We start from the raw sequence: 23,676 nt of genomic DNA, 5'->3' as shown, positions 1-23,676 counted from the left end.
GGAGAAAGGCCCTAAATTTGCATCCCTTGCCAGGGCAGGACTTTGTAGAGTGGATGCTGAGCTCTGGTCTTGGTGACAGGTCCCCGGGAGAGAACTGCCAGCACTGGTTGGCACAAGATGTGGGGCTGCCCCTGTGCCAGGCCCTTGTGGAGGCTGAGAACGGGAACCCTGACCGAGTCCTAGAACTTCTCTTGCCAATCCGCTACCGAATCGTCCAGATTGGGGGCAGCAATGCCCAGGTAAGCCAGCTGTGGACAGGGAACCAGAAGCTGGAGAGCCTGGCCTGGCAGCCGAGTGTCTCCTGTGTAGTTGGTACTTGTGGGGTAGGTGTACTCTTGTTTCAGGCTGACACCGGGGTTTGTGAAGAGGGTGGGTGGGTGTCTCAGTGGTTCCTGTGGGTTGGGAGCCCATCCCTGGTCCGCATTGCAGGTGCCTAACTTGCCTAACTGACATCATAGAGAGACGTCTTCAACCAGCTGTTGATTCATGCGGCCATCACCTGCACTTCCAGCGTCCATAAGAATGTGGCCCGGTGAGCACTGCCCTTCCTATGGTCAGCCAGGCATGGGTTAGTTCCCTACACAGGATCTCAGCCAGGCATGGGTTAGTTCCCTACACAGGATCTCTGTATGCATACACCTGCCTTGGCATGTGTGCTTCTGCTTTTGGGGTTCAGAACGCAGGGAGCAAATAGGGATTTGGTTCTCTTTCATTAGCAGGCTCAACATGATAACAGGGTACAGCCAGACCCCCAGCAATGCAGGTGATGGCTGGGAGCATTTGAACTACTTTGAACTCAGAAATGCCATGGACACATGTCCTTGTTTTTGTCATTCCATGTCCACATGCAAAAAGCCACATGTGATGCTGTAGTGGTTGAGCCTCCTGGGGGACCTGCTGTGGGGCCCGTGGTCACAGTTAGAAGGATGTGGGCTGTGTGACAGAGGAGCGGGCTGAGGCAGATGCTAGGGTGCAGGATGGCCCATACTGGAGTAGATGCTACGCAGCTCAGGTCCTACCCAGGAGAGGTGAGGTTGTGCAGGGGAGAGAGGCGGCACAACTACCTAGGAAGACACTGCAGGGGTGGGGCATCCCTTCCAAGTGCCCGCCTCCTTTTGCAGCCCATCCCCAGCGCAGGCAAAAGCCCTCTGCTGTGGTTTGGGATGGTTTGTGTATGGCCCCTGGCTTTCAGGTATTAGACAATGTGTTCCCCAGGTTGTAAGTGCTGAGAAAGGGAAGAGGGTTGGGAGATGAGAACCCCTGGAATGGGGTCCTGGGGCTCGCCCCCAGAAGATATTAAAGTCATTCTCGAGGGACCCTAGTTAGTGCTCTCCACAGGAGAATGTTATAGAGTAGAGCCACTTGGTTTGCATGGCCTCCTCTGCATACAGCCATTTGCCTCTCTGCTTCTCTTCCCAGCCAAGGAGCCTCATCTGGAGCCAGACAGGGCCTCCATATTAGACTGGAAGCTCTGAAACCTAGCTAAGTAAAACATTTAACTTTACAAAGTACCCAGCCTCAGATATTTGTCATAGCAGCAGAAAGTGGACTGATACATTCCTGCCCTGGCTGTGGTGTTGTCCCCTACCAAGTCCCAGCCCTGTCACCTCACTCACTCCCCATGGACCCACCACTGTTAATCTGTTTCTATCTTAATCTCCTCGGGTATTACCAAAACAAACCAAACACAGACACATACCAGACTCAACTCAACTAGACAACTCATTGTGTAGTGCTGAAATGTCCCAAACCAGAGTCCAGCAGGGTTCAGTTTCTGGTGTGCTCCTCTTCCGGGCTTAAAGCTTCTCGCTATGTCCTGCTTCCCCTGAGCACTTAAGAGAACAGATTCTCATATGCTTCTTATAGGGACACTAACCCCACTGTAAGGGTCATACCCAAAGGCCCTCCCTCCTAAGTCATGCTTATGACCAGGGTGTCAACATTTAGCCGCAGCAGGGACTTTACCTCTGGTTGATCCTATGCTTACTTTCTTTAAATCAAGGCTTCCCTACACCTACCTACCTATTCTTTCACTTGCTTTTCATGAATCAGTCTCACATGTGGCTTCTTGCCAGACACCAGGCCTCTTGTCCCTCCGGTCCTCAGCATTAACCTGTGACAGGAGCATGAGCTATGACATCTTGAGCCATGGCTTCCGCCTAAGACAGGCAAAGCCACAGTGACAGCCCAACACTGAAGTCCTTATCGCTAGTGTTTGTCTCTAAGGCAGAACCAAAGTACTATACAACCGACTGTACCCATTTGCTCCTGCCAGTCTCGCTTTTACATTCTTCTAGTAGGTTCTATAACAAAAAACTCTCTTGTGTTTCCACAGGAGCCTTCTGATGGAACGTGATGCCTTGAAACCCAACTCACCCCTGACTGAGCGGCTCATCCGCAAGGCAGCTGCTGTCCATCTTATGTAGTGACTCAGGCCCCTACCTTGGCCTACAGCTCAGTGCTAACCTGCCATTAGGTTGACTGTCCGGTTGGGTTAGGGTTAGGAAATAGCCGGGCCTGCTCCTCAGAGAATAAGATAGAATTCTCCAAATCAGTCTTTGGTGGAAATAGGGGACAGAAGTTAATTTTGAGTGATATTCAGAATTCTTCTCAGGGTCAACATGCATTTTTAAGCCTCCAGAACCAAAGCAATTTTTTTTTTTTATTATTTGCAGGTGCCTTGAACATTGTACTTTCTTGTTCTCAAGCTGGCAGGCAGGGCAGAACTGTGGCCAGCTCAGCTGGGAGGTATCCAAGTGCCTCCCACACACCTGGCACAGTGAAACTTCTCATTTGGTTTCCCTTCTCTTCTACACAGTGCCTGCTGTCCCATTTCCCTAAGGAGGATTTCATTGAGCTGCCCGGGGTCCAGCTAGCAGAGGCTTTTCCTTTTGGGAGGGGGTAGGATTGAGGGAGGATGTCAGAGTCCGATGCCCCAACATTAACTACTTTTCCCTCTCTGGGTCTGCGTGGAGACGGGAATAAAGACACAACTCACATGGTTTCATTGGGAGGGAGATTCTTTCTCAGTGGTCCCTCATGAGGTCCTGAGTTCACATCCTGAAGAATTCCTCCGTTTATTCTCCAAACCGTCTTAATACCATAACTTAACTGAGGGTGAAATACGTTAGCATTGTCTCCTAGGTAACCAGGTGAATGGCCTTTTGTCATGTCCACAACTACCTGTCTGCTCTGTATGGTACTACAAAGAAAGGGGCAAAACATCCTGACCTTTTGTTAGGTTAGCACCAGCCTGCCTAGCAGGATCGTGACCCATCTCAGGTGTGGCCTATGGCTTGATTGCTTGGCTGCCATGCCATATAGAAATATGGGCCTACGGGGGGTGGGGTGGGGGTGGAGATCTGCTTCATTGACCTTGGTTGTCAGCCCCAGACTACTGCACCTGGCACCATCCCCAGAGATGAAGGGAAGGGTGGCTTCTGCCTCCCCGAGGGGATCTGGTGGTGCCAACTGGAGCTTCTCTTTAAATTGCACATGGAAGTGGAGCTGGAGGGATGTGTCTTCCTTGGCCAACCTCTGTTTCTGCTTGTAAGTGGGTCTCGAACTCACAGAGATCCGCCTGCCTCTGCCTCCTGAGTGCTGGGATTAAAGGCGCGCGCCACCACCGCCCAGCAGTCTGCCCCTGCTAGTATACAACTTTCTGCTATGATTTCTCTCTGGTTAGGAAGTGTGAACTCTTTATCACCCAGCCACTCTGTGGCTTCCACTGAATACCTGCCTGTAAAAGTGGGTGTATAGGCTTTAATGGAGGGTATGAATCTACCAGGACAAAACACTGATTTAAAGTTTGTGTGTGTGTGTGTGTGTGTGTGTGTGTGTGTGTGTGTAGATAGCTCCGTGGTTAAGAGCACTTGCTGATCTTCTAGAGGACCAGAGTTCAGTTCCCAGCATCCATGTGGCAGCTCACAATTGCCTGAAGCTCTAGCCTCAGGGGATGAGACACCCTCTTCTGTCCTGTGTAGGCACCTGCATATATACATGTATATGATCACACATCAACAAAGGAATAAAAGTATATTTTAAAAGCCAAGAGAAAATGCAACAGTGAATTATTAATTTAGAGGTATGCTTTACTGAACAACTATCTTGAATTGATATGATACAAAGAGAAGTGTTGGTGAACTTGCAGATGCTGGGACCTAACACTTTAGGGGTCACAGAAGTGGGGTCAAGAACTCTTGAGGTTTTGACCATAGATGCACCAGCCACTGGGGTTCTGTCTGTCCTCTTGGGCATGAATCAAGAAAGCCTGGCTCTTACAATTCTAGCTACAGGTCACACTGAACTGGTCACCATCCCTGGCAGGTGGGAAAGCTTGGGCACAACAAAGCCAGCTTGCATAGACAAAAATCTGCAGACAACCAAACTGATGGCCTCCTTCAGTTAAACGACCTTGAAGCCAGCTTTCTGTTCAGTGCTATCCAAAGGCTCTTGATACTGGCGGCTAGGATGTGCTGTGGCTGACTCCACTCTTCGTCACTCTTCACCAGTTTACAGAAACAGCCCAAGATCAGGGGATCTAGTGGGGGAGGAGGGTGAGAGGGAGGGCCAGAACATCAGAGTACAGGAGCGAGACCTCAGGCTGCAGAGGGAGAGTCTCCGGACGCAAGGGAAGTGTCAGGGATGCCAAGACAAGCACTGAATGAAGAGAGTGGCGGTCAAGACAAACTGCTTCCCAGCTGCCTGGCCATTCTCCATACCCCGCCCTCACCGCTTCCGCCCAGTTGCTAGCACAGACACAGGCGGAACGCAAATATCCTCCCGGTGTTTGCTGGGGAGAAGACTCACGGACACCTCCGATGGGAGTGTCCGACACCGAGCTGAGCCAATCCGAGGCCTGGAGTTCCTTGTGCGTGCGCATTGGTCGCGCACATCAGCACTCTGACTACAATTCCCAAGGTGCACCGAGAGCATCTCCCTGTTCAAACCGGCCAATCGGCGACCGGCGAAGGCCAGCGCTGCATTTAAACCCGTGGCGGAACACCAGCTGGGTTTTCGGCCCTCCGAGTGAAAGCTTAGGGGGTAAGTAGTGAGCACGAGGTAGAGACAGTGGGGAACCTGGGCTCGCGCCTCTGAGGCCGAAGAGAACGGGCTGCCGGGCCTGCTCTGCAGCTCAGAGTCAGGAATCCGTTACCCCGCCTCGGGGCGCACTGTGTCTGGGCGACGTGGAGCAAGCTGGGGCTTGCCTCTGACATGCCCTCACCCTCTGGTCCCCTTTCTTCCTGCAGCGATCTTCATGGAAGAAGGAGACGGCCGCGACGTACCTTCGGCCAGCCAGGCGAGAGAGGTGAAGATGGATGCTGGTAGTAAGGAAGGTAGGTCCTTTCTGTTTGTGCGACTGTGGAGTTCAGGCTATTCTAGTCGCCCCAAATAGAATAGAGGACCACAACAGACCAAAGAAATGAACAAGTCTGGTTTGGTAAGCAAATGAATTTAACTGGGTCACTTACAGAGACATTAGCAACTTACAGCTACACCACCAAAGAAGAGGGCCCCCACCCCCAGCAATTGTAAACCAGTTACGCATCTTCAGAGGAACCTCTTGTACCTCTCGAGTCCGCGGGCCCTCTCCCCCACTTCCAGAAGGGCATTACTGGGCTCAGTCTTCTGAGAACTTACTGTGGGTAATCACAGATGCTGTGACATCAAAATGACAACAAGCTTCCTCATGCACAGAGGGCCGTGTAGCACCACACTCCACCTCTTTCCTCTGGCTTTTGCATATTTTTCCTCCTCCTCCACTTTCCTTTCTTTTTGTTTTGCGTTTGTCTTTCGAGTCAGGATCTCGCTTTGTAGCCTGGAACTCACTTTGTAGACCTGGCTGGCTTTGAACATGCAGAGATCCATCTGCTTCTGCTGCTTGAGTGCTGGCAGATTCTTTCTTTGAAAAGAAATTCCTGCTGGGCAGTGGTGGTGCATGCCTTTAATCCCAGCACTGGGGAAGCTGAGGCGGGTGGATCTTTGAGTTCCAGGACTGCCAGGGCTTTTACACAGAAAAACCCTGTCTCAAAAACCAAAAGAGAAATGAAAAAACTCTTAGCATTTATGAATTTTTGGAGGAGGGGCCATGGTGCTCATACTTCTGTGGAAGTTCAGAAAACACCTTGCATTGAAGAACTCTCCTTTTGTCTTGTGGGTCCCAGGGCTTTGAACTTAAGTCATCAGTCTTGGTGGACAGTAATTTTGCTCTCTGAGTCCTGGGGGCTAATACAGTTTTATAATTATTTTCTCTCTTTAGGGCTAAACACGGAGTCTCTATATCTTAGCAGGTTTTGTATCCTCTTCACTTTGACCCCTTGCGAGACTGCTTCGTACAGTAACTGATGCCTACTACAAGAATGTTCCCAGACCAAGGCTGGCACCACAGTAATCTATGGGCGTAAACACAGTTGTTGAGGAGGTAGCTTACCAGGCATATCTGTTTAGCACAATAGCAGTAGAGTCCCCACTGGAGCCAGCAGCCACAGTTTTCTGTTTGGAACTATAGAACCACATATAAGTTCCCTGTATTGAGTAGACGTTAAATACGACTGGGAAGTTGCGGGTCTATTAGAGGAAGCAGAACAAATAAACAGTTGGGCCAACCAAGGCTTTGCTAGGAATATGGACTGGGTGGCGGGCAGAGTGACCCAGGAACAGATCCAAGGAGCAGTGGTCCGCACGTACTTAGTCTCTACTGTGAGTTTGACCCGTCCTTGAACTCATTGATGATGGATGGATAGGTGTCTTGTAATTTAAATCCGGGGGAGCTGAAGTAGGTGGTCTTTAGGAAATACTCCTGTGCCCGAAGGTGAGCCAGCCCTGTGCTTTTGGGTTGTGTCGGCACACTCAGAACTTGAGAGTGGACTTGAGTTCCCCGGGAAAGGGGATCGAGCTCCAGCCACCAACCATCTCTTCCTTTTCTCAGCATGAAACTGTACAGCAGCTGTGAAACCAGCAGACCTGGTGATGTTTTCCCGTCTTATCCTAGCCCCAAGTAACAGTGGACTTTTCCCTCCACCCTCTAGACATTGTTCTTTTGGAAGATGAAAAATTTGACTTCGACCTTTCCTTGTCTTCTTCAAGGTAAACAAATGCATTTTCTTTCTGTCCCCGGGCAGACGCAGTCACTAAAGCCTTTTATCTGAATGCCAGTGTAACTCATCGCTGTTAATTCTTTTCTTTAAATGCAGTACAAACGAAGACGATGAAGTCTTTTTTGGGGCTGTTGGACATAAAGAAAGATGCATTGCTGCCAGCTTGCGCCTAGGTAGCCAGGTTCCTGAGCAGGCTCTTGCAGCAGCCTCTGGCAGCCCTTTCACCTGGAGCCCTCTCACCGGGGAGAAGTTTGTAGAGGTGTACAAAGAAGCCCACTTACTGGCCCTGCAGATAGAAAGCCACAGCCGAAGAGAGGTGGCCCAGGCTGCCAAGCCCCAAAATCCTGGGAGCCAGGGTGTGGAAAAATTTCTGCAAGACTCAAAGTTAAAGATAAGTCTCTTTGAAAAAGAACAGAAGAGAGAGAAAAGCCCCACGTCACTGAAAAGAGAGACATTCTGCCTGCCATCTTCAGGGGTACAGCCTCTCTTAGGGGAGACCCAGCTGCTGGCGTCTCCAGCCCTGCTCAGTTCCCCTGTCCCAGCTGGCCCTGTTGAGACCCAGAGCAACCAGGATCTGCCCTGTTCCTCTCAGCCGCTGCCAGGGGAGGCAAGGACCTCCCAACCTCCACATCAGGCTGGGCCTCTGAGGAGGAGGATCACCAGCAAGCTGCAGCCACCCCGAGCTCTGCCTGTAAGAGGAAAACCTCCTCACCTGGCCACAGAGAAGGTAGACAAAACACATAGCAACAGCCCGGGGGACACAGCTCCCCATCTCCCCGCCTCTCAGCCCATGCCCTGCTGTGGAAGCTTCATGGGAGGGCCTGCCACTCTCAGGATTGGAGAGCCTGGGAGTAGAGCCAGGATCCGGACAGTGCAGGGAACAGTGATGGGGAGCTGCCCAGCGTGGGCCCCTTGGATAAGCACTGACCCCCAAGTTGGGCTCTAGTTCCCTGGGGCTTCGACTTTATACCTTTCTTTCCTGGCATTGCATGTCCGGGAAGTGGCAGTAGACAAGTTGGCAGTTGACCAGCTCTGGAAACTCAGGGTCCTGGAGGCTTGGTTGGGGGTAGACAGAAGGACAGATGGCAGAGACAGCTTGCTTCCAGGTTTGCCTGCTCTGTTCTTGTTTGGAAGAGGGGCTTCAGAGAAGAGATGCAGAGTAAAGGTGTTCTAGGGTGGCACCTGTCGTGATGTCCCGCACCAGCGCCATTGTAAAAGGAATGGCTTGGGGAGGTTGTGGGACAGTAAAGCCCTGCACATCCCTTTCCCCATCTATAAGGCCTCTGCTGACCGTGCCTGTTCCCCCAGGGTCCAGGATGCTCTGGGTGGAATCTGCTAGCAGCACACGTGGACATGGAGCAGGATTTGCGTGTGATCCGTGCATGGTGGTGGGGCAGGTTTGGGGTCACAGCACCTGCAGGGTACCAGGCAGGGTTGTGGGTGTGGCCCACATCAGCTCAACATAGGTGCTCACAGCAGCAGCAATTCATGGTTGCTGATCCAGATGAGCAGAGAAATACAATGGGGGCATATCCACATAATGGGCTAGCGTTTTAGTGAGAATTGCGGTGTCACTGGGCATGTCTTCCAGGCAGTTGCTTAATGTCTCATGAAGCACTAAAGAAAGCATAACTGTTACACTCTCACACTGAAGCCGCCACTTGTGCCTTCCTGACACCCTTGCTGCTTGTGTGCACATGAAGCAGCTCCCTGGCGCCCTTGTCCCCGAATAGGTCAGGAATTTGTTCTTTGCCTTGCAGGCCAGAGACTGTGTGGCTTTCAGCACTTGGCCAGAAAGCCTCACCGCGGCTGAGCCGTTACTGTGGTAGACGGTGACTTTGCACTCATGTAGAACAGGTGTGACGGAGCCAGCTTCCTCACTGGGGCTCTTGTTTGTCTGGTTTTGAGACAGGGTCTCACTATGTAGCTGTCTGGCCTTGTTGAATTCAGTGTCCGAGTGCTGGGATTAAAGACATGTGCCACCACACTGGGCCTTGGGCTGCCTCACTTGCCTTTTTTTTTTTTTTTTTTTGTTTTGTTTTGTTTTGTTTTGTTTTTCGAGACAGGGTTTCTCTGTAGCTTTGGAGCCTGTCCAAAACTGTCTTGTAGACCAGGCTGGCCTCAAAGTCACAGAGATCCACCTGCCTCTGCCTCCTGAATGCTGGGATTAAAGGCATGCGCCACCACTGCCCGGCTCTCACTGACAGAGGAGAAGACTTAGAGATCTTCCTGCAAGCCGCCTGTCCCCATCTGACATGGCTTCAGTGGGGAAGCCAAGTCTGTCATTCTGTGCTGTTTCCCTCACTCTAGCGGAGGAGTTGACTGGCAGGGGTTGGGAGCAGTGGTGCCAGCTCTGGCCTTGTGAGACTGTGTAGTCCTCACCTTTCAAATTAACATTTTCAGCTCAAAAAAGAGGTACCAACTAGTGTTCAGAGGATGAAACCGCCAAGTCAAAAGGGATCCCAGAGTGATGTGCCCCTGGACAAACCCAGCACTGCTCCAGATGCTGCCAGTAGAGGGAGCCGCCCAGGCAAACGATCCCTCCCGGTTCCTAGCAAGGTGAGTTGGCTGGGGCTGCAGGGCTGCCACTTGTCTCCCATGGCAACAAGGTGCCAGTTTTGTATATTTTGATTAGAATTAAGTTGGTGGGATGGTATTTTATTTGATAAATGCTTGCGTGGACGTAAGTTAGATCTCTAGGACTCATTTAAAAAGCCTTTTGTGGTGGTATGTGCTTGTAATCTCAGCATTTGCGGGGGCGGGGGGAACAGAGACAGATGGAACCCTGGGGTTTGCTTGCTGGTCAACCAGCTTAGCCTGCTTGGCGAGTGCCAGGCCAGAGAGAGACCCTGTCTTTAAAAGAAAAAGGTGTCTGGGCTTGGCAGTGGTGCACGCCTTTAATCCTAGCACTTGGAGGCAGAGACAGGTGGATCTCTGTAGCTGATCTACTTAGTGGGTTCTAGGCCAGCTACAGCTACTCAGCAAGACCCTCAAGACCCTGTATCCAAAGTAAATAAGGGTGGAGTTGTCCTCTGGTCTTCATGTGCACACACACACACACACACCAGCACACCAGCACACCAGTTCAGGAAAGCTGGAAGCAATTCACAAGAGGTGGCTGGGTTACAAAGGAGAGAGGCTGGCAGTGTGCACTGAACTGGCTTTGTCACTTGGGCTGTGTGGGTTGATAAGAGCCTAGCGCTTGGTTCCCAGCCACCGGTTCTTGCTGATCCCTCATAGCCTCTATGGGAGACGTGAGTGTTGTTCTGTAGTCTGAGCTAACATTTGGGCTGTCACCTTTCTAGTACTCTGAGCTACCTATTAGAAATCATTTATTATAGTTGCCAAAAGCTATGCCTATAGTGACTGATTTGGGGTCTAGGTTGAGCCCCACAGTCTTGATTGCTGCTAGCTCTCCTGTCCATTCCTCTTGCAGAGGCTTGAACATTACATTCTAGACACAGTCCGCCTTCCAGGTCCATGGGCTCCTCCCCTGTGGATTCATCCAGTAGACAGGAACTATTCAGAAGGGAGGTGCCTTTGTACTGAACACGGATGGCTTTTCCTTGACAGCGTTGAGTGAGTGTGGCGGCTTCCACAGTCTTGCATTAGAATTAGAGTCATCCAGTGAGTCTGTGGGTGGATGTGTGTAGGTTCCATGCAGCTGTCACACTACACTGTTGTATGTGGAGGACCCACGGAGGTTAGTGTCCACAGGGTGCTCAAAGCCATGCTCCATGGAGACTGGGGGATGACTCTGTTACTTCAATTTTCCTATAGAGGTAATTACTATAGAAAAAAATTTTTTTAAAGATTTTTAGATTTTGTTTTATGTGCATGAGTGTTTTGCTTGCATGTATGTCTATGTATCATGTGTGTTCCCAGTACCCAAAGAGGGCAGAAGAGGGTATCAGATCCCCTGAAACTGGAGTGATAGATGCCCATGAGCCACCCTGTGCCAAGCATTGAATCCAGGTTCTCTGCAACAGCAAGTGCGCTTTCCTGCTGAGCCATCTCTCTAGTCTCACTAAAGATCCTATTTAAATTCTACTTTTGCAGACTTAAGAATGTATATGTAGATATCAAAGTTCCCACTAATTTTTTTTTCCAACTTTTCTCTCAGTCGGGGCTGAAGAAGACCCTGTTGAAACCACCTGGCTACACCAGCAGTCTCACGAGGAAATCCTCTGCCTCAGGGTCTGCTTCGAGCCTCACGTCTGGTGCATGCGTGTCTCCAGCGGCAGGCAAAGGTGAGCAGATCAGCCACCCAGGTGAACCCTGGAGCGCCATGTTTGGGCCCACAGGATGCTATGTAATTATAGGTAAGGACTGAGGGCTGGGCAGGAAGAGACTCGTCCCTCTGCTCTGGCATACTTTCTCCAGTAAGGAGATGGTGGTTTCAGTTGGAGGCACACAAACTCCTGAAGTGTCAAGAAGAGATGGATGCTCGACTAGCCAGATATCCAGAGCACAGGTGCTAGCTAAGTCAGGCCAGCCCGGCCTGGGTCATCTGGGGCATGCTTCCTTGGATTCAACGTGCCTAGACAAGGCTGCCACCTAGTGGTGAAGTGGTGTAGGGGCTAGGGAATGCGTCTGTCGTGAGTTTGCCTGTGGATTCTGGCCATATCCATTGTTGCCATCGTGGTGAGGGCTTGTCACAGACGTGAGAAATCAGAGTTCTAGAATCAGCCTGATCTGAAGTCCTGACTGCTACTCAGTGGTTAACAGAACTCAATGTCCTTACCTTTAAATCAAGTCATATCATTGGCCTTGCAAGGTTCCTGTGAGTCCGGGAGCATTTGTGGGCCCTTCTGTGGCCCACCAGTCCATGATCAGGAAAGCTCCTGCTGCTGCCTAGGCACCGTGAGGCAAGTCTTGCTCTACTGACTCAGGATTTGACACCATGTGTTGTATATGGTAGTCATCGAGCCCGGTGAGACTGTGGGAAGGGACCTGGTAGGACTAACACATGGTGTAGATGTGGCTACAGCATTATTCTCTAAATTTCACTTTGGCCTTCACTGTGTTGATGCCCACAGTGGATCCATTCCTCGTCGAGCAGATACCATCCTTGCTGTCCACTGCAGCTTCTAAACTTCCTAGTCCTAAGTTTTCCCTCCTTGAGCGCCTGTCAGCTATGAAGGTGGGGCAGGACAGGTGACCAGACAGACTGTCCACTTTCTATGCTCAGCAAGGAAGTGAACGAAGGAGAGGTCTACTGTGTGAGTGCACACGCAGATTGTAGTAACTGCTGATCCTCCGCGGGCATTCAGCTCAGGTCTGGGCGCCCTGCTGCCCCTGACTTTGATGATCACCTAACGGCATCCACGTGTTGTCTGTGGCTAATGTTAATCTAGAGGTGTCATATCGCACACACGTGTGTGCATGCGTGCATGCATGTGTATTGGTATGTTAAGGTGTTTGGAAACACTGGCTTGAGTGACTAGCCTTGATTATCTCCTTTCGCAGCAAAGTCCAGTGATCTTTCAAATATGCCCGCTAGCAGCTCTCGGCCTCTGTCAAACACCAGCAAATTGGGCAAAATAGACCCCGCCCCTCTGCATCAGGCTTTGCCAGCAGCCCCTGTCAGGGCCTCTTGCAAACAAGCCAGAGCGGCCGATGCTGCCCAGACAACGGTAGAGCAGCCCAAGGCCTCCATCCTGACTCCTCTCAGCCAACCACCTCTGACTCCAGAACAAAGAGGACCGAGGCTGGGCCCTGACACCCTGACCTCTTCTCAGCTGAATAAAACGAGCAGTGTAAAGCGGCAGGACTCCTACCTCAGCTGCAAGTCAGAGGCTGCATCTACCGATACAAACCTGTTTAAAGTCCCCCAGTTCTCTGTTGGTAAGTCCTGGGTGTGTTTGGTCTTTAAGATTTTGGGAGGTTACCAGGATGGCTAGTGCTGTTTTTAACTTTAGCTCTGACATTCTGTCCAAGGCGTATTCTGCCCACTTACTGTGTCCATTCTAGTGGGTGAGCCATAGCCCCTGGGCTGCTGCTTGCTCACTGTTGTCTTCAGTGTGGTCATTATGTCTGGATCTGTGGCTTTTAATTTGTTGCCTGGGTGGGTTAGAGCTTTGTCAGTCTGTTAGGATGGTATTGGTGGTTCTGCTTCTGTGGGTCTGTTTATAACCATCTGGATTGTGTTTTCATTAAGGGTCTGAGCTTGGCAGCCAGTGAATGCGCAGACCAGCCTGCTCTACGCTGGTCTTTTTAACCTTTCACAGATGGGTCTAGAAGGGTGTCGTCTGGAATGGTCTAGCCCTGGCACTGATGTGGGGTTTTGCCCAAATAGCTTTCTTCTAAGCTTCTAAGCTCCATGTTAGTTTGTTCTGTCCACTCAGGCTGGGTGGAATGAGCTGTTTCCAAGCCCTTGTTCCCCACTAGGGGACTGTAGTTAGGTTGTATTTTTGTTTTTTTTTTTTTTTGTGTTATTGTTTTTGTTTTTTAACTCATTATTCCTTGGGGACCCAGCACCCAATAAATACACCCTCGCAAAGACTTATTACTTCTCATGAATGCTTGACTTTTTTCTAGCCAGCTTGTTTTAAATTATGTCTCTGGACTTTTACATTTCTCTTTCTATATATCTTTCCTTTCTTTCTTATTCTGTTATCTGGCTGGATGGTTGGCCTCCAGCATCTTCCTCTCTGCATCTTCTCGCTCCTCCTTCCACGTTTCGTTCTCCTTCTATTTATTCTCTCTGTCTGGCAGCCCTGCCAATCCCTCGCCTGCCTAGCTCTGGGCTGTTCAGCTCTGTATTAGACCACTCAGGTGTTGTAGATGGGTGATACACAGCTTCAGAGTTAAACAAATGCAACATAAAAGAATGCAACGCATCTTTGTACACAGATGCTCCACAGCATAAATGAATGGACTCATTTTCAACAACTATTGCATAGCAGTTGCTCCTGCTGACCTTCAGGCATCTCTCCCTGCATGGTGTGCTGCTGCTGCTGCTGCGTACTGCCCACTCAGGAGATTCCACAGAGTTTTCCAGATCTTTCTCTCTGTGTGGCTTTTCTCCAGTTCTCTGGCTCTCAGATTCTGGTACCTCAATTCCCCAAACTGAAGCCACTGTCTGTTTCAGCCACTAAGACTGTCCTGCCCTGTTTTGTCAAGACCGGCTTGTGCTACATAATGAGTTCTGGGACCCAGGAGCACACCGTGAGACAGTATTAAAGAACAAAATGGCTTGGCAATGGTGGCACATGCCTTTAATCCTAGTGCTTGGGAGATAGAAGCAGATGGATCTCTGTGAGTTTGAGGCCAGCCTGGTCCACAGAGTGAGTTACAGGGCAGTCAGGGCTGCAGAGAAACCCTGTCTTGCTTTTCCCATTTAAAGCACATTTTAAAGCTTGGGCTGTAGCTCAGTGGCAGAGTCCTTTCCTAATGTTTGAGGCCCTGGATTCAATCCCTACCTCCACACACAAATAGAAATAGAAAGCTCTTCATTGGAAAAAATTTTTAAATTTTCTATTTACCTGTGGGTATGTGCGTGCACCATGACACAGCTGGAGTTCAGAGCACAACTCGCAGGAGCTGCTTCATGACACCTTTAATCCCAGCACTTGGGAGCCAGGGGTAGGCAGATCTGAGCTCAAGGCTTCCTAGTCTACAAAGCAAATTCCAGATGAGGCAAGACTACAAAATAAGATCCTGTCTCCAAAAAAAAAAAAAAAAACCAAAATAAATAAAATAGAAAGAAGCATTGGGAAGGATTGACAATGGCAGGGTTGGCAGAGGCAGGGGTTTTCAGTCTCTAGTCTCTAGAGAGCAATAAAGCAGTAAGGTTTCACAAGCTGTTAGTGTGGGAGGCTTTCTCCTTGGCCTGTGGTGGTCAGACAGTTGCTCCACCAAAACCTGTTATCTGAGGTGGGACTCTTGCACATGGTGGCAGCCACTCTGTCGGCTCATGGTTGGTTGGTTTCGGCCTCCCATTCATCATTTTCTTTTTCTAATGGAAAGTTCAGAAAGAAATAGTGAGGCAGACAAAGGTGGATCTCTGAGTTCAAGGCCAGCCTGGTCTACAGAAGGAGTTCCAGGGTAACTAGAGCTGCAATCCCTACCTCAAAAACAAAAATACAACAGAAGGAAGAGGAGGAGGAACGAGAAGAAGAAACAGGGAAGGGAAAAGTGAAAAAGTCGCGCATGGTGGCTTCTGCCAGTGATCCCAGTATGAGGGAGACTGAGGCAGGAGAGCACAAGTTTTAGACTAGCGTGGGCTACAGAGTGAAGCCCTGTCTCCAAACAAAACAAAACCCCAGACTGAGGCCTCTGCTGAGCATCTTTATGTGTGTGATTGTTTGGCCTGAGTGTATATGTGTACACCTTGTGTATTCCATGCCTAGTGTAGAGACCAGAATTACACACAACTGTGAGCTGCCATGTGGGTGCTGGGAATCGAACCTAGGTCTTCTGGAAGAGCTGCTAGTGCTTTGAGCCGCTGAACCACCTCCAGCCCACGTTTACATGTAATAGAAGACTTGGCTCCTATCAAGGAAGTGTCCTTTCAGATCTTCAGTGCAGTGGAACAAGAAAGGTTGGCCACAGACTGACTGGTGCTTTGGCGTGGTGGTGTGAATGGGAGTGGCTGCCATTGGCATGTATATTTGAATAATTGACTCTCAGGTGGTGCAACTGTTTGGGAAGGATTACAGAGTGGCCTTGTTGGAGGAGGTGTGTCACCGGAGGGTGAGCTTTGACATTTCCAAAGCCCGTGCCATTCCCAGGTAGCTCTCTCTGCCTCAAGCTTGTGGCTCAGGTGTGAGCTCTCAGCTACTACTCTAGTGCCTGCCTTGCTGCAATGCTTCTGCCAAGGTGGACATGGACTCTGAAACTGTGAGCCTCATTAACTGAGTTCCTCTGTCAGTTGCCATGGTCATGCTGTTTCACAGCAGTAGAAGAATAACTAAGACACTTCTGGTTTCCTCTCTGTTGCTATGAGAAACACCACGCCCCTTGAGTGTATTTAGCTTTCACTTCCGCATCACAGTCAGAGCTGGAACTCGAGCGAAGACCACATAGGAATGCTGCTTCCAGGCCTAGGCCCACGCAGCTTCCAGTGCTGGGCCCTTTGCTGCACCAGCCTGATGGAAGCTACTCCTCCGTTGTCTCTCTCTCCCGTGTTTTGTTTTTTTAAATATTTATTTATTATGTATACAATATTCTGTCTACATGTGTGCCTGTAGTCCAGAAGAGGGCACCAGACCTCATTACAGATGGTTGTGAGCCACCATGTGGTTGCTGGGAATTGAACTCAGGTCCTTTGGAAGAGCAGGCAATGCTCTTAACCGCTGAGCCATCTCTTCAGCCCCTCTCTCCTGCGTTTTGACAATAAAGATTAGGAGTCACAGTTGGAGTGGTCCTTCTGGCTGGCCAGAATAATCTCTCCAAACAGCAGTGCTGAGCTGAGATCAAAAGTCCAGTAAGGAGGCAGCCACTAGATAACCCAAAGAGAACATTCCGGGCCGAGAACATGATGCTGTAAAGGTCCCGTGGCAGAAAGGCGCTTGAGCTCCTAGAAGAGAGGGAAGACAGAGTACTGAGAATGCAGCTGGGGTAGATCCTACTGCAAGCCCCAAACACTGGCTTTGTTAAAGAAGGAAGAGGAGGAGGTGGTTTATCAAAGTCTGAGTAGATGAGGACATGGGGACACCCACGGCCCTGCTGGGTACATCTGTCAGGAGGAGCGAGGTGAGACACTGAGTGGCTCCTGACGGCAGGGTGCTGCCAGGGTGCAGAGAGGCAGTAGCATGCTCAGTGGTAGTGAGTGGTCTGGAGTCTCAGGGTTGCTGTTGTTGTGCTGAAACACCGTGACCAAAGCAGGCTGCAGGGCATGGCTGCTATTTCACTCACAATTCCATGTAACAGTTCATCAAAGGCTACTGTAAAGGCCGGAACTCAAGCAGGGCAGGAACCTGAAGATAGGAGGCTATGGAGGGGTGCTGCTTCCTGGCTTGCTCCTCATGCCTTGCTCAGCCTGCTTTCTTATCGAATCCAGGACCACCACCACCCATGATGGGCTGTGCCCTCCCCATCAATCACTAATTAAGAAAATGCCTTACCGGTGTTTTCTTAATTGAGGTTCCCTCCTCAGTTGACTCTAGCTTGTGTCAAGCTGAGATACAACTAGCCAGCACAGAGCCCAAAGGAATAAGGCCGAAACTCTCATGGCATTGAGAAGCTTTTGGAAATGAAATGGCAGCAGAGAAGTATGCAACTTATAAGGGTGCTGGCAAAGGCTTCCAGGACCAGCTCGGGTGGAGGTGGCAGGAGACCTGCATTCTCCCCAAGTTGCACCCCTCATTGGTAACACTTATCAAATCACCTTGACAGCAGTTTTAAAAACAGGGGTGGAGGTGGTACAGGCACAGGCAACTCTGATGTGGATTTGAAGAGTGGGGGCTGGGGCAGGACTGGAGGAGGAGTGAGGTGAGAAGCTTAGAGCAGTTCATGACGGGGGGTGGGGGTGCTGCAGAGCTGCTGGGGTGCAGAGGGTGACAGGAGTGTGGTTGGTGGTGACCTAGGAGCTTCAGCTGGCCTGTTGAGATGGGCCCCTTTGGTGGCTAGGGCTAAGGATTCTGGTGATAGCCACTTTACCCATGGCTTCTGAGACAGCCAGATAATACATGGAGGTCCTGGCTCCTGGGTCTTTGGATTCCCGGATTCCGGATTGACTCTTAGGATCATGAGAGGCAAGTTTGTGTTTCATCTAGAATCATGTGGTAGAGGGACGTGGTGTGACAGCCATCTGGGTTATGCTGGGCTTTGCTCAGTAACTGGTGAGCCCACCCTGAATTCAGACTCTGCTTGATGCCTGTCAAATACCAGCTGAGGCATCCACCTGGAGACCCTTATCACTTATAGACAGTGTGTGTAATGTGTCTCTGAGCTAGGGATGCCACAGCTCCGGGATGTGAAGGTGCGGTAGGCTTCGCTGGATTGCCTGGGACTCTATCCACACGGTATCCACATGCATGGGAATGCAGGAAGCAGCCTGACAGGCGCGGGAGACTTGGGATGAGCCTGCCCCTTAACTCAAACCCAGGCCAGCTGGGAAAGGGACTGGCATAATGGTACAGAGGGTTCTCAGCATCAGACCCAGCCCATGGCTCAGTTGGGGTCTTAAGAGGGTTTCCTTGTGTGTCTTATCTGACCTTCTGTCTGTACTTTACATGGACGGTTGGGAAAGTGGGGACATTTAAAGGGGAGTGCCCAGGTAAGGGCACATGCCAGGCTTCCCACATGGCTCTCTTCTCTCCTGTTCTTAGGCGAGTCAATTGATGGCGTGACCCCAAAGTTCTCGCGGACACATCGGCTGCAGTCCTGGACACCAACTAGCAGGTAGCTGACAGATTGCCTCCTTTTTCGCCTTTTGAGAACTGCTGTGTGTCTGCAGGCTCCGGGGAGTGCTGCCTGGGCTGCAGGTCAAGCTTCTGAGGTGCAGGCTTTCGTCACACTGCCCTACCCATCCTGCTATTGTGGACACGGGTAGCTCTGCCACAAGCTCCAGTCCACAATAGCAAGATGGGTAGGACTGGGCTTGGCCCTCGGCAGCGGTGGGAGCTCGAGCTGAGAGCACCCCTCATGCCTGAATTGCCCTGTGTGGGGAGCCCATCTTTCAGCTCATGCTGTTTAAAGTTTGTTTCCAGACTCTGAAGAACACAGACGTTGTCTTTGGATGGGAGAGTTGGTCGGTGACTCTAGGCCTGCCAGGGCTCTATGTTAGTAGTGTGTCCTAGAGCTGCTTCATCACATCTGGGGCTATTGTAACAGGCATACCAACACTTAGTTTTTGTTTAGTTATGAGTTGGAGCCGGTGTGTGTGTGGGTTTCTCTATGTAAAACTGTTTGAGCTAACCTCAATCTCAATCTTCCTGCCTCCTCCTTCCCTGCTATTCTTATTGGCTTGTGCCACCATGCTGGGCATCTGGGATTTAAACGGATGTGTGGCAGTTCTGAAGCCTGGTCATCCGGATCAGGGCATCTACAGATTGAGTGTCTGTGGGTCCATTGCTCGGCATATCCTGTTTTCACATGGAAGGGCAAACATGGTGTTGGGGACTTTGTTTATAATGTTACTAATCCTGTTGATTGAGGCTCTGCCTTCTGACCTAATCACCTCCCAGAGGACCTGTCTCCTATATCATCATCTTGGGAGCCAGGCTTCTAACATAAGAATTTGGGGATGCAAACATTTAATCCATAACTGGTAATAATTGACTTGACTCAGCCTCTGGTTTAAGAACAACAACAAAGTAACATTTGGGACAGATGGTGGTTAAGGCATGGGCGCTGCCAGGAAATGCTGAGTTCCCTGACTCTGTTCTCACCTCATAAGCCTGGGGATACTGGGCAAGAGGTGAAGACAACCATTAGTTCACCTCTTAGCCAGAGTCTGATGGGAGCCCAGAGAAAATCTACCGCATGAGTATCTCCTCAAGTCCCATCCGACTCTCCCGTGGATGATACCATGAATGCAGCCGTGTTCAAGGCTGTTCTGGTTACCTGTGGGATAGGGTGGAGGCATTGCTTGCAGAGGAACCTGGAACTCATCCAAGGAGGCTGCCGGCGTCCTTGAGTCCGCTCCATGCCTGAGTCCCTTCTCAAGAACAGAGCCTCTCAGACTCCCTGGCTGCCCGTTCAACTTCAGTGTCTGTTGACAATATCCCTGTCTTCCCCAGAGTCATCAGCAGCACTCCTGTGAGGCGCTCATCGGGGCCCACTTCACAAGGACTGCCCAGCGGTGTGAGGACCCCTGTGAGTGCAAGACGGATGTCAGCGCTGCCCACACCTGCCAGTCGGCGCCTCTCTGGTCTTCCATTAATGGCACCTCAGTCCATGCCCAGGGCTCTGGCATCCCCATTGTGTGTGCCTGCCCGGAGACTTTCTTCTGAACCCAGGAGAAGGTCCACAGTCAGGTAAAAAAAACAAGGATTGAGTGAGCTTTTGTCTTTAGTTCCCCAGACCTCGGGGTCTCCTGTGCTGGGAAGGTGCAGGCAGCAGATAGGAGAAACAGGAAAATAAGCTCAGTGGAGCACAAAGCTCAGCGCGCGCGCGCGTGTGTGTGTGTGTGTGTGTGGTCTGTTGTGCCATGTATGTGTTGTGTGAGTGTGTGTTTTAAGTATAATATGAAAGGAACTCTTCTCGGGTTGTTGTAAAGCCCATACACCATGAAAAAGAAGGTATTCGGTTCTGATTTATGGATATTGTTGCTATTCCCAGTTTCCACAGTTCATTCAGTTCTGAGTCATCAGGTGCTTTAGGGGTGTTCTAGGTGCCGAGGGGTCTGGGCTTGAGGGAAACACAGCATGCCAGGTGTAGCTGTTAGTGCAAGGCAGCTTGGGCTTCCAACCTGGCCAGAGCGAAGGACCAGGTCTCCTGAGAGAGCAGTGGGGAGGGTCACTCGGGCAGGCAAGCACTTGGCTCCCCTAGGCCTGGGGTGGGGTGGGGCTAGCTACAGCCTGTGGGCAGAGTTAGAGCCCTCCTGTGTAATTTAGTGGCTCTAGAGGAAAGGGCTGACGCGGACACAACGTGTAAGGCAAGACTGATAGAATCAGAGGTGGAAGGAGCCCTGGCAATGCTTGGTCCTCCTGCCCGTTGAGGGTGTCCTCAGAGTTAGGCCTCTGGCCCCTGGTCCAGGTGCTGCTTCAGAGACTGCTTTCATGGCTGAGGAAAGGTATTTTCTCTCCCCCACCCTCCAGAGCGGAGCCAATACAGGAGAGCAGCAGCAGTGGGCAGGGCCGAGGCCTATTCTCAGATGAGAGCTCTTCCCCTCCGTCCTCCGTGCCTCAAGCACTTGACTTTTCTCCAGAGAAGAGTGACTTTCCTCCTTCCCAGGGCTCCACCACAGGCACAGCTCAGGGTGAAGCAGAGCCTCAAGAAAACACAAGCCCCAGCGAGGTACATGGAGCTGGTTGCAGTTAGGAGCCCTCTGAGATGCACGAAGAGCCATGGACAGAGACTCATAGGTCCCTTTCCCCTCCCCCATGGCTGGGCCTATGGTTCCAGCAGACTCGGGGGAGCTTAGGACTGGGAACTAAAGAAAGGTTTGACAAGGGAGTTGGTTGGGGGTCAGGGGCCAGGGATGGGAGTAGGCTGAAGCTCCCTACTAGTTCTGGGAAGGGGTGCACTGCCCAGCGGGGAGCTTACTCCCACTCTGTGCACCCTCCAACCTTTCCCTTAGGCTCCAAGCTGTGAGTCCAGGCCATAGGCAAAGCCTGGCTTCCCAGGGTGGTTGCTAGTACCAACATAGTACTAGACTTTCCCTCTCTCCATGCCCTGCCTAGGATCTTCTCGTGGACATCAAGCTGGACCAGCTGACCATCACTCCTGAAGCAGGGGGCAGAGACCTATCTGACCACCCTCTCATCGACTTCAGCAACACCCCTGAGTCGAACATGGCTTTGGGACCCAGCAGCTGGCCCCTGATGGACCTTATAATGAACACTCCAAACATGGCCAGAAACAATGTGGGGAAACCGCCAAAGGCTGAGCTTGGGCAGGTGAGAAGCGGCAGAGCATCCATACTGACTTCAGCCCAGGATGCTGTCTGACCTGGGCCCTGCATGGTGCCCTTGGGGCTCACAGGGTTTGTGTCTCACTCTCATGTCGCTTGGCTTCTCTGCGGTCACCCACTGCCCTCAGGCATCTTGCTAGACCTAGAGGAGCTCTCAGGACAGCAGTCAGGTCCCTAGCACCACACGTTCCTGCCCGCTGTGTCAGGGAGTCCCACAGTGCTTATGCGTGTGAGGGTCGAAGAGTTTTAGACACGGTGCTTGAGTCTCCGTGGCCTCACTGCTGTGCTGAGTTGATTTCTGTCCCTGGGCTCAGCTACTGCAGTTGCTTGTGTCTGTGTGATGGCCTCCCAGACAGCTGTGTTCACCTTGCTATCCGTTCTCTTCCAGCTGATCGACCTGGACTCCCCACTGATTCAGCTGAGCCCTGAGGCTGACAAAGAAAATGTGGACTCACCACTGCTCAAGTTCTGAGCAGAGCACCTTCTGCCCTTCGGTTTACCTCTGTCGTGTCCTCAGACCGTAGACACAAACATTGGAAGGAACTGTATTTGACTGGGGGGAGGCCTGTTATCCTGCTTATGTCTGGAGTGGCGCCCAGGTAGGGTTCCCACTGTGGACCTAAGCAGTCCACCTCTGGCTGCTCCGCTCCCTGCCTTGATTCTTTTGTATATAAAATAGCTAATGACTGTTTGTAAACTTAAATTTGTTTGAAAAGTTAAATATTCTAGATTTAAATTAAATTATAAAGTACATTAAAATATGCTTGATTTTCACACTTGATGTTTGGACATGGGGAGCTGTTTCCATCTCTCCAGACATTATAGAAGACTCTCATTATCCAACCTTAATTTTCAAAAATGTAGGGAAATAAAATTGGTATAAATATCAGTCTCTGGTCCACCCCAGGTACACCAGACTGTCATCTGGGCAGGCCTAATAACCTGCATTGTTGATACAGTCAGCTAGGTCTGATGCAGTAGTCTAAGGGGCACACCTTTCACAGGCTGCTCTGAGCTGTGAAGGAGGGTTGCTTCAAAGTGACAGCCCCTGAGCCTGCCGCTCTCTTCCCTGGGTCACTTCTGAGCACACACCAACCAGACGATGTGGGACACTGGGAAGGTCACTGGAAAGCCAGTCCCATGCTTGAAGCCTCACTTGCTACAGAAAGACTAGCTACCTGGAAGCCACTGACCTACGGATGACAGCAGAAAGCACTGTCTGGAGCCTCTCATTGTCCACAGTTGGGAGAAAGAAGTCTGGATGGGTCTCTCATTATCTGGTTATGTGTTGAATGCAAAGCTGCTAGCTGGAGTATGGGTACGGCATCAGCAGGACAAAGTGAGGGGGTTTCACACGGCGTTGCCGCATCTGTCCGTCTATCTAACATAGATCCTGCATGCTGCATTCCCTGGAGGGATGGAAGATGGTCCCCCAGTGGGTGGGAAGTTCTGGAGTCCTGAGCATTAGCACTTTAAAGTGCCCTCACCTTCCCAGATCTAATCCTCCTTCCACATGGGAAAAACTAAACATGGAATTGAACTCATTAAGCAAGTATTGGGTTTGCATTAGGGGCTGGGCTGCATTTCCCTTAGGGTACAGTGGGGTGTTTGGTGGGGAAAAGATATTAACCCATAATAACCAGGCTATCTTGGTAGTGTTCACTCGGTGACTACTTAGCCTTTAGCTCTGGCTCAGCCCTTGTGTGCCTTTCCCTAATGTGGCTGGGCTCTGCTCTGTCTACCAGGACATCTGATGTTGGTGGCCTGTGTTATAATCTGCTTTACCCTCTGAAGATGCTCAAAGGCAGCTTTCCTAAGTCCTTGTTCTTCACACATCCTAAGCTGGCTGTTCAAAGGGTCAGCTTTGTGACACAGGTTGGAGACTTAACTTAAGAGACTGGCATGAAGTACATGGGCGGATAACTAAACCTTCACCCTCCCGGATGGCAGAGGCCTCCCTCTGTGGGGCAGTGTTTCTTGTTTCTTCTTCTTCTTCTTCTTCTTCTTCTTCTTCTTCTTCTTCTTCTTCTTCTTCTTCTTCTTCTTCTTCTTCTT

General features: G+C 50.8%; 2 protein-coding genes across 2 annotated transcripts in view; both read left to right on the top strand.

The window, feature by feature from the left end:
• Ttc38 (tetratricopeptide repeat domain 38) overlaps positions 1-3,012 on the top strand; it is a 22,108-nt gene extending 19,096 nt beyond the window's left edge. The window contains exons 12-14 of the mRNA XM_005354393.2: positions 80-239; positions 459-532; positions 2,336-3,012. Coding sequence (XP_005354450.1) covers positions 80-239; positions 459-532; positions 2,336-2,426 — 325 coding nt within the window. The 3' untranslated portion in view covers positions 2,427-3,012. The remainder of the gene's footprint in view (positions 1-79; positions 240-458; positions 533-2,335) is intronic.
• Positions 3,013-4,945: 1,933 nt separating this feature from the next.
• On the top strand, positions 4,946-22,364 carry Gtse1 (G2 and S-phase expressed 1). Its single transcript, XM_026782723.1, has 12 exons — positions 4,946-5,043; positions 5,250-5,336; positions 7,029-7,086; positions 7,194-7,824; positions 9,501-9,656; positions 11,221-11,347; positions 12,567-12,944; positions 18,374-18,446; positions 19,787-20,023; positions 20,807-21,005; positions 21,392-21,607; positions 22,010-22,364. Exons 2-12 carry the CDS (start codon positions 5,258-5,260, stop codon positions 22,091-22,093), a joined length of 2,238 nt encoding a protein of 745 aa, XP_026638524.1. The 5' UTR covers positions 4,946-5,043; positions 5,250-5,257; the 3' UTR covers positions 22,094-22,364.
• The last annotated feature ends 1,312 nt before the right edge of the window (positions 22,365-23,676 follow it).

Source organism: Microtus ochrogaster, chromosome 15, assembly GCF_000317375.1.
Source record: "Microtus ochrogaster isolate Prairie Vole_2 chromosome 15, MicOch1.0, whole genome shotgun sequence".
Classification (NCBI taxonomy): domain Eukaryota; kingdom Metazoa; phylum Chordata; class Mammalia; order Rodentia; family Cricetidae; genus Microtus; species Microtus ochrogaster.
The sequence above is the reverse complement of the archived record's forward strand: the minus strand, read 5'-3'. Positions and strand labels throughout refer to the sequence as shown.

Coding starts and splice junctions, on each gene's coding strand:
- Gtse1 (XM_026782723.1), top strand. CDS start 5,258: ATGGAAGAAGGAGACGGCCGCGACGTACCTTCGGCCAGCCAGGCGAGA. Junction 7,825..9,500: donor CTCACCTGGCCACAGAGAAG/GTAGACAAAACA, acceptor TAACATTTTCAG/CTCAAAAAAGAGGTACCAAC. Junction 9,657..11,220: donor CCCTCCCGGTTCCTAGCAAG/GTGAGTTGGCTG, acceptor CTTTTCTCTCAG/TCGGGGCTGAAGAAGACCCT.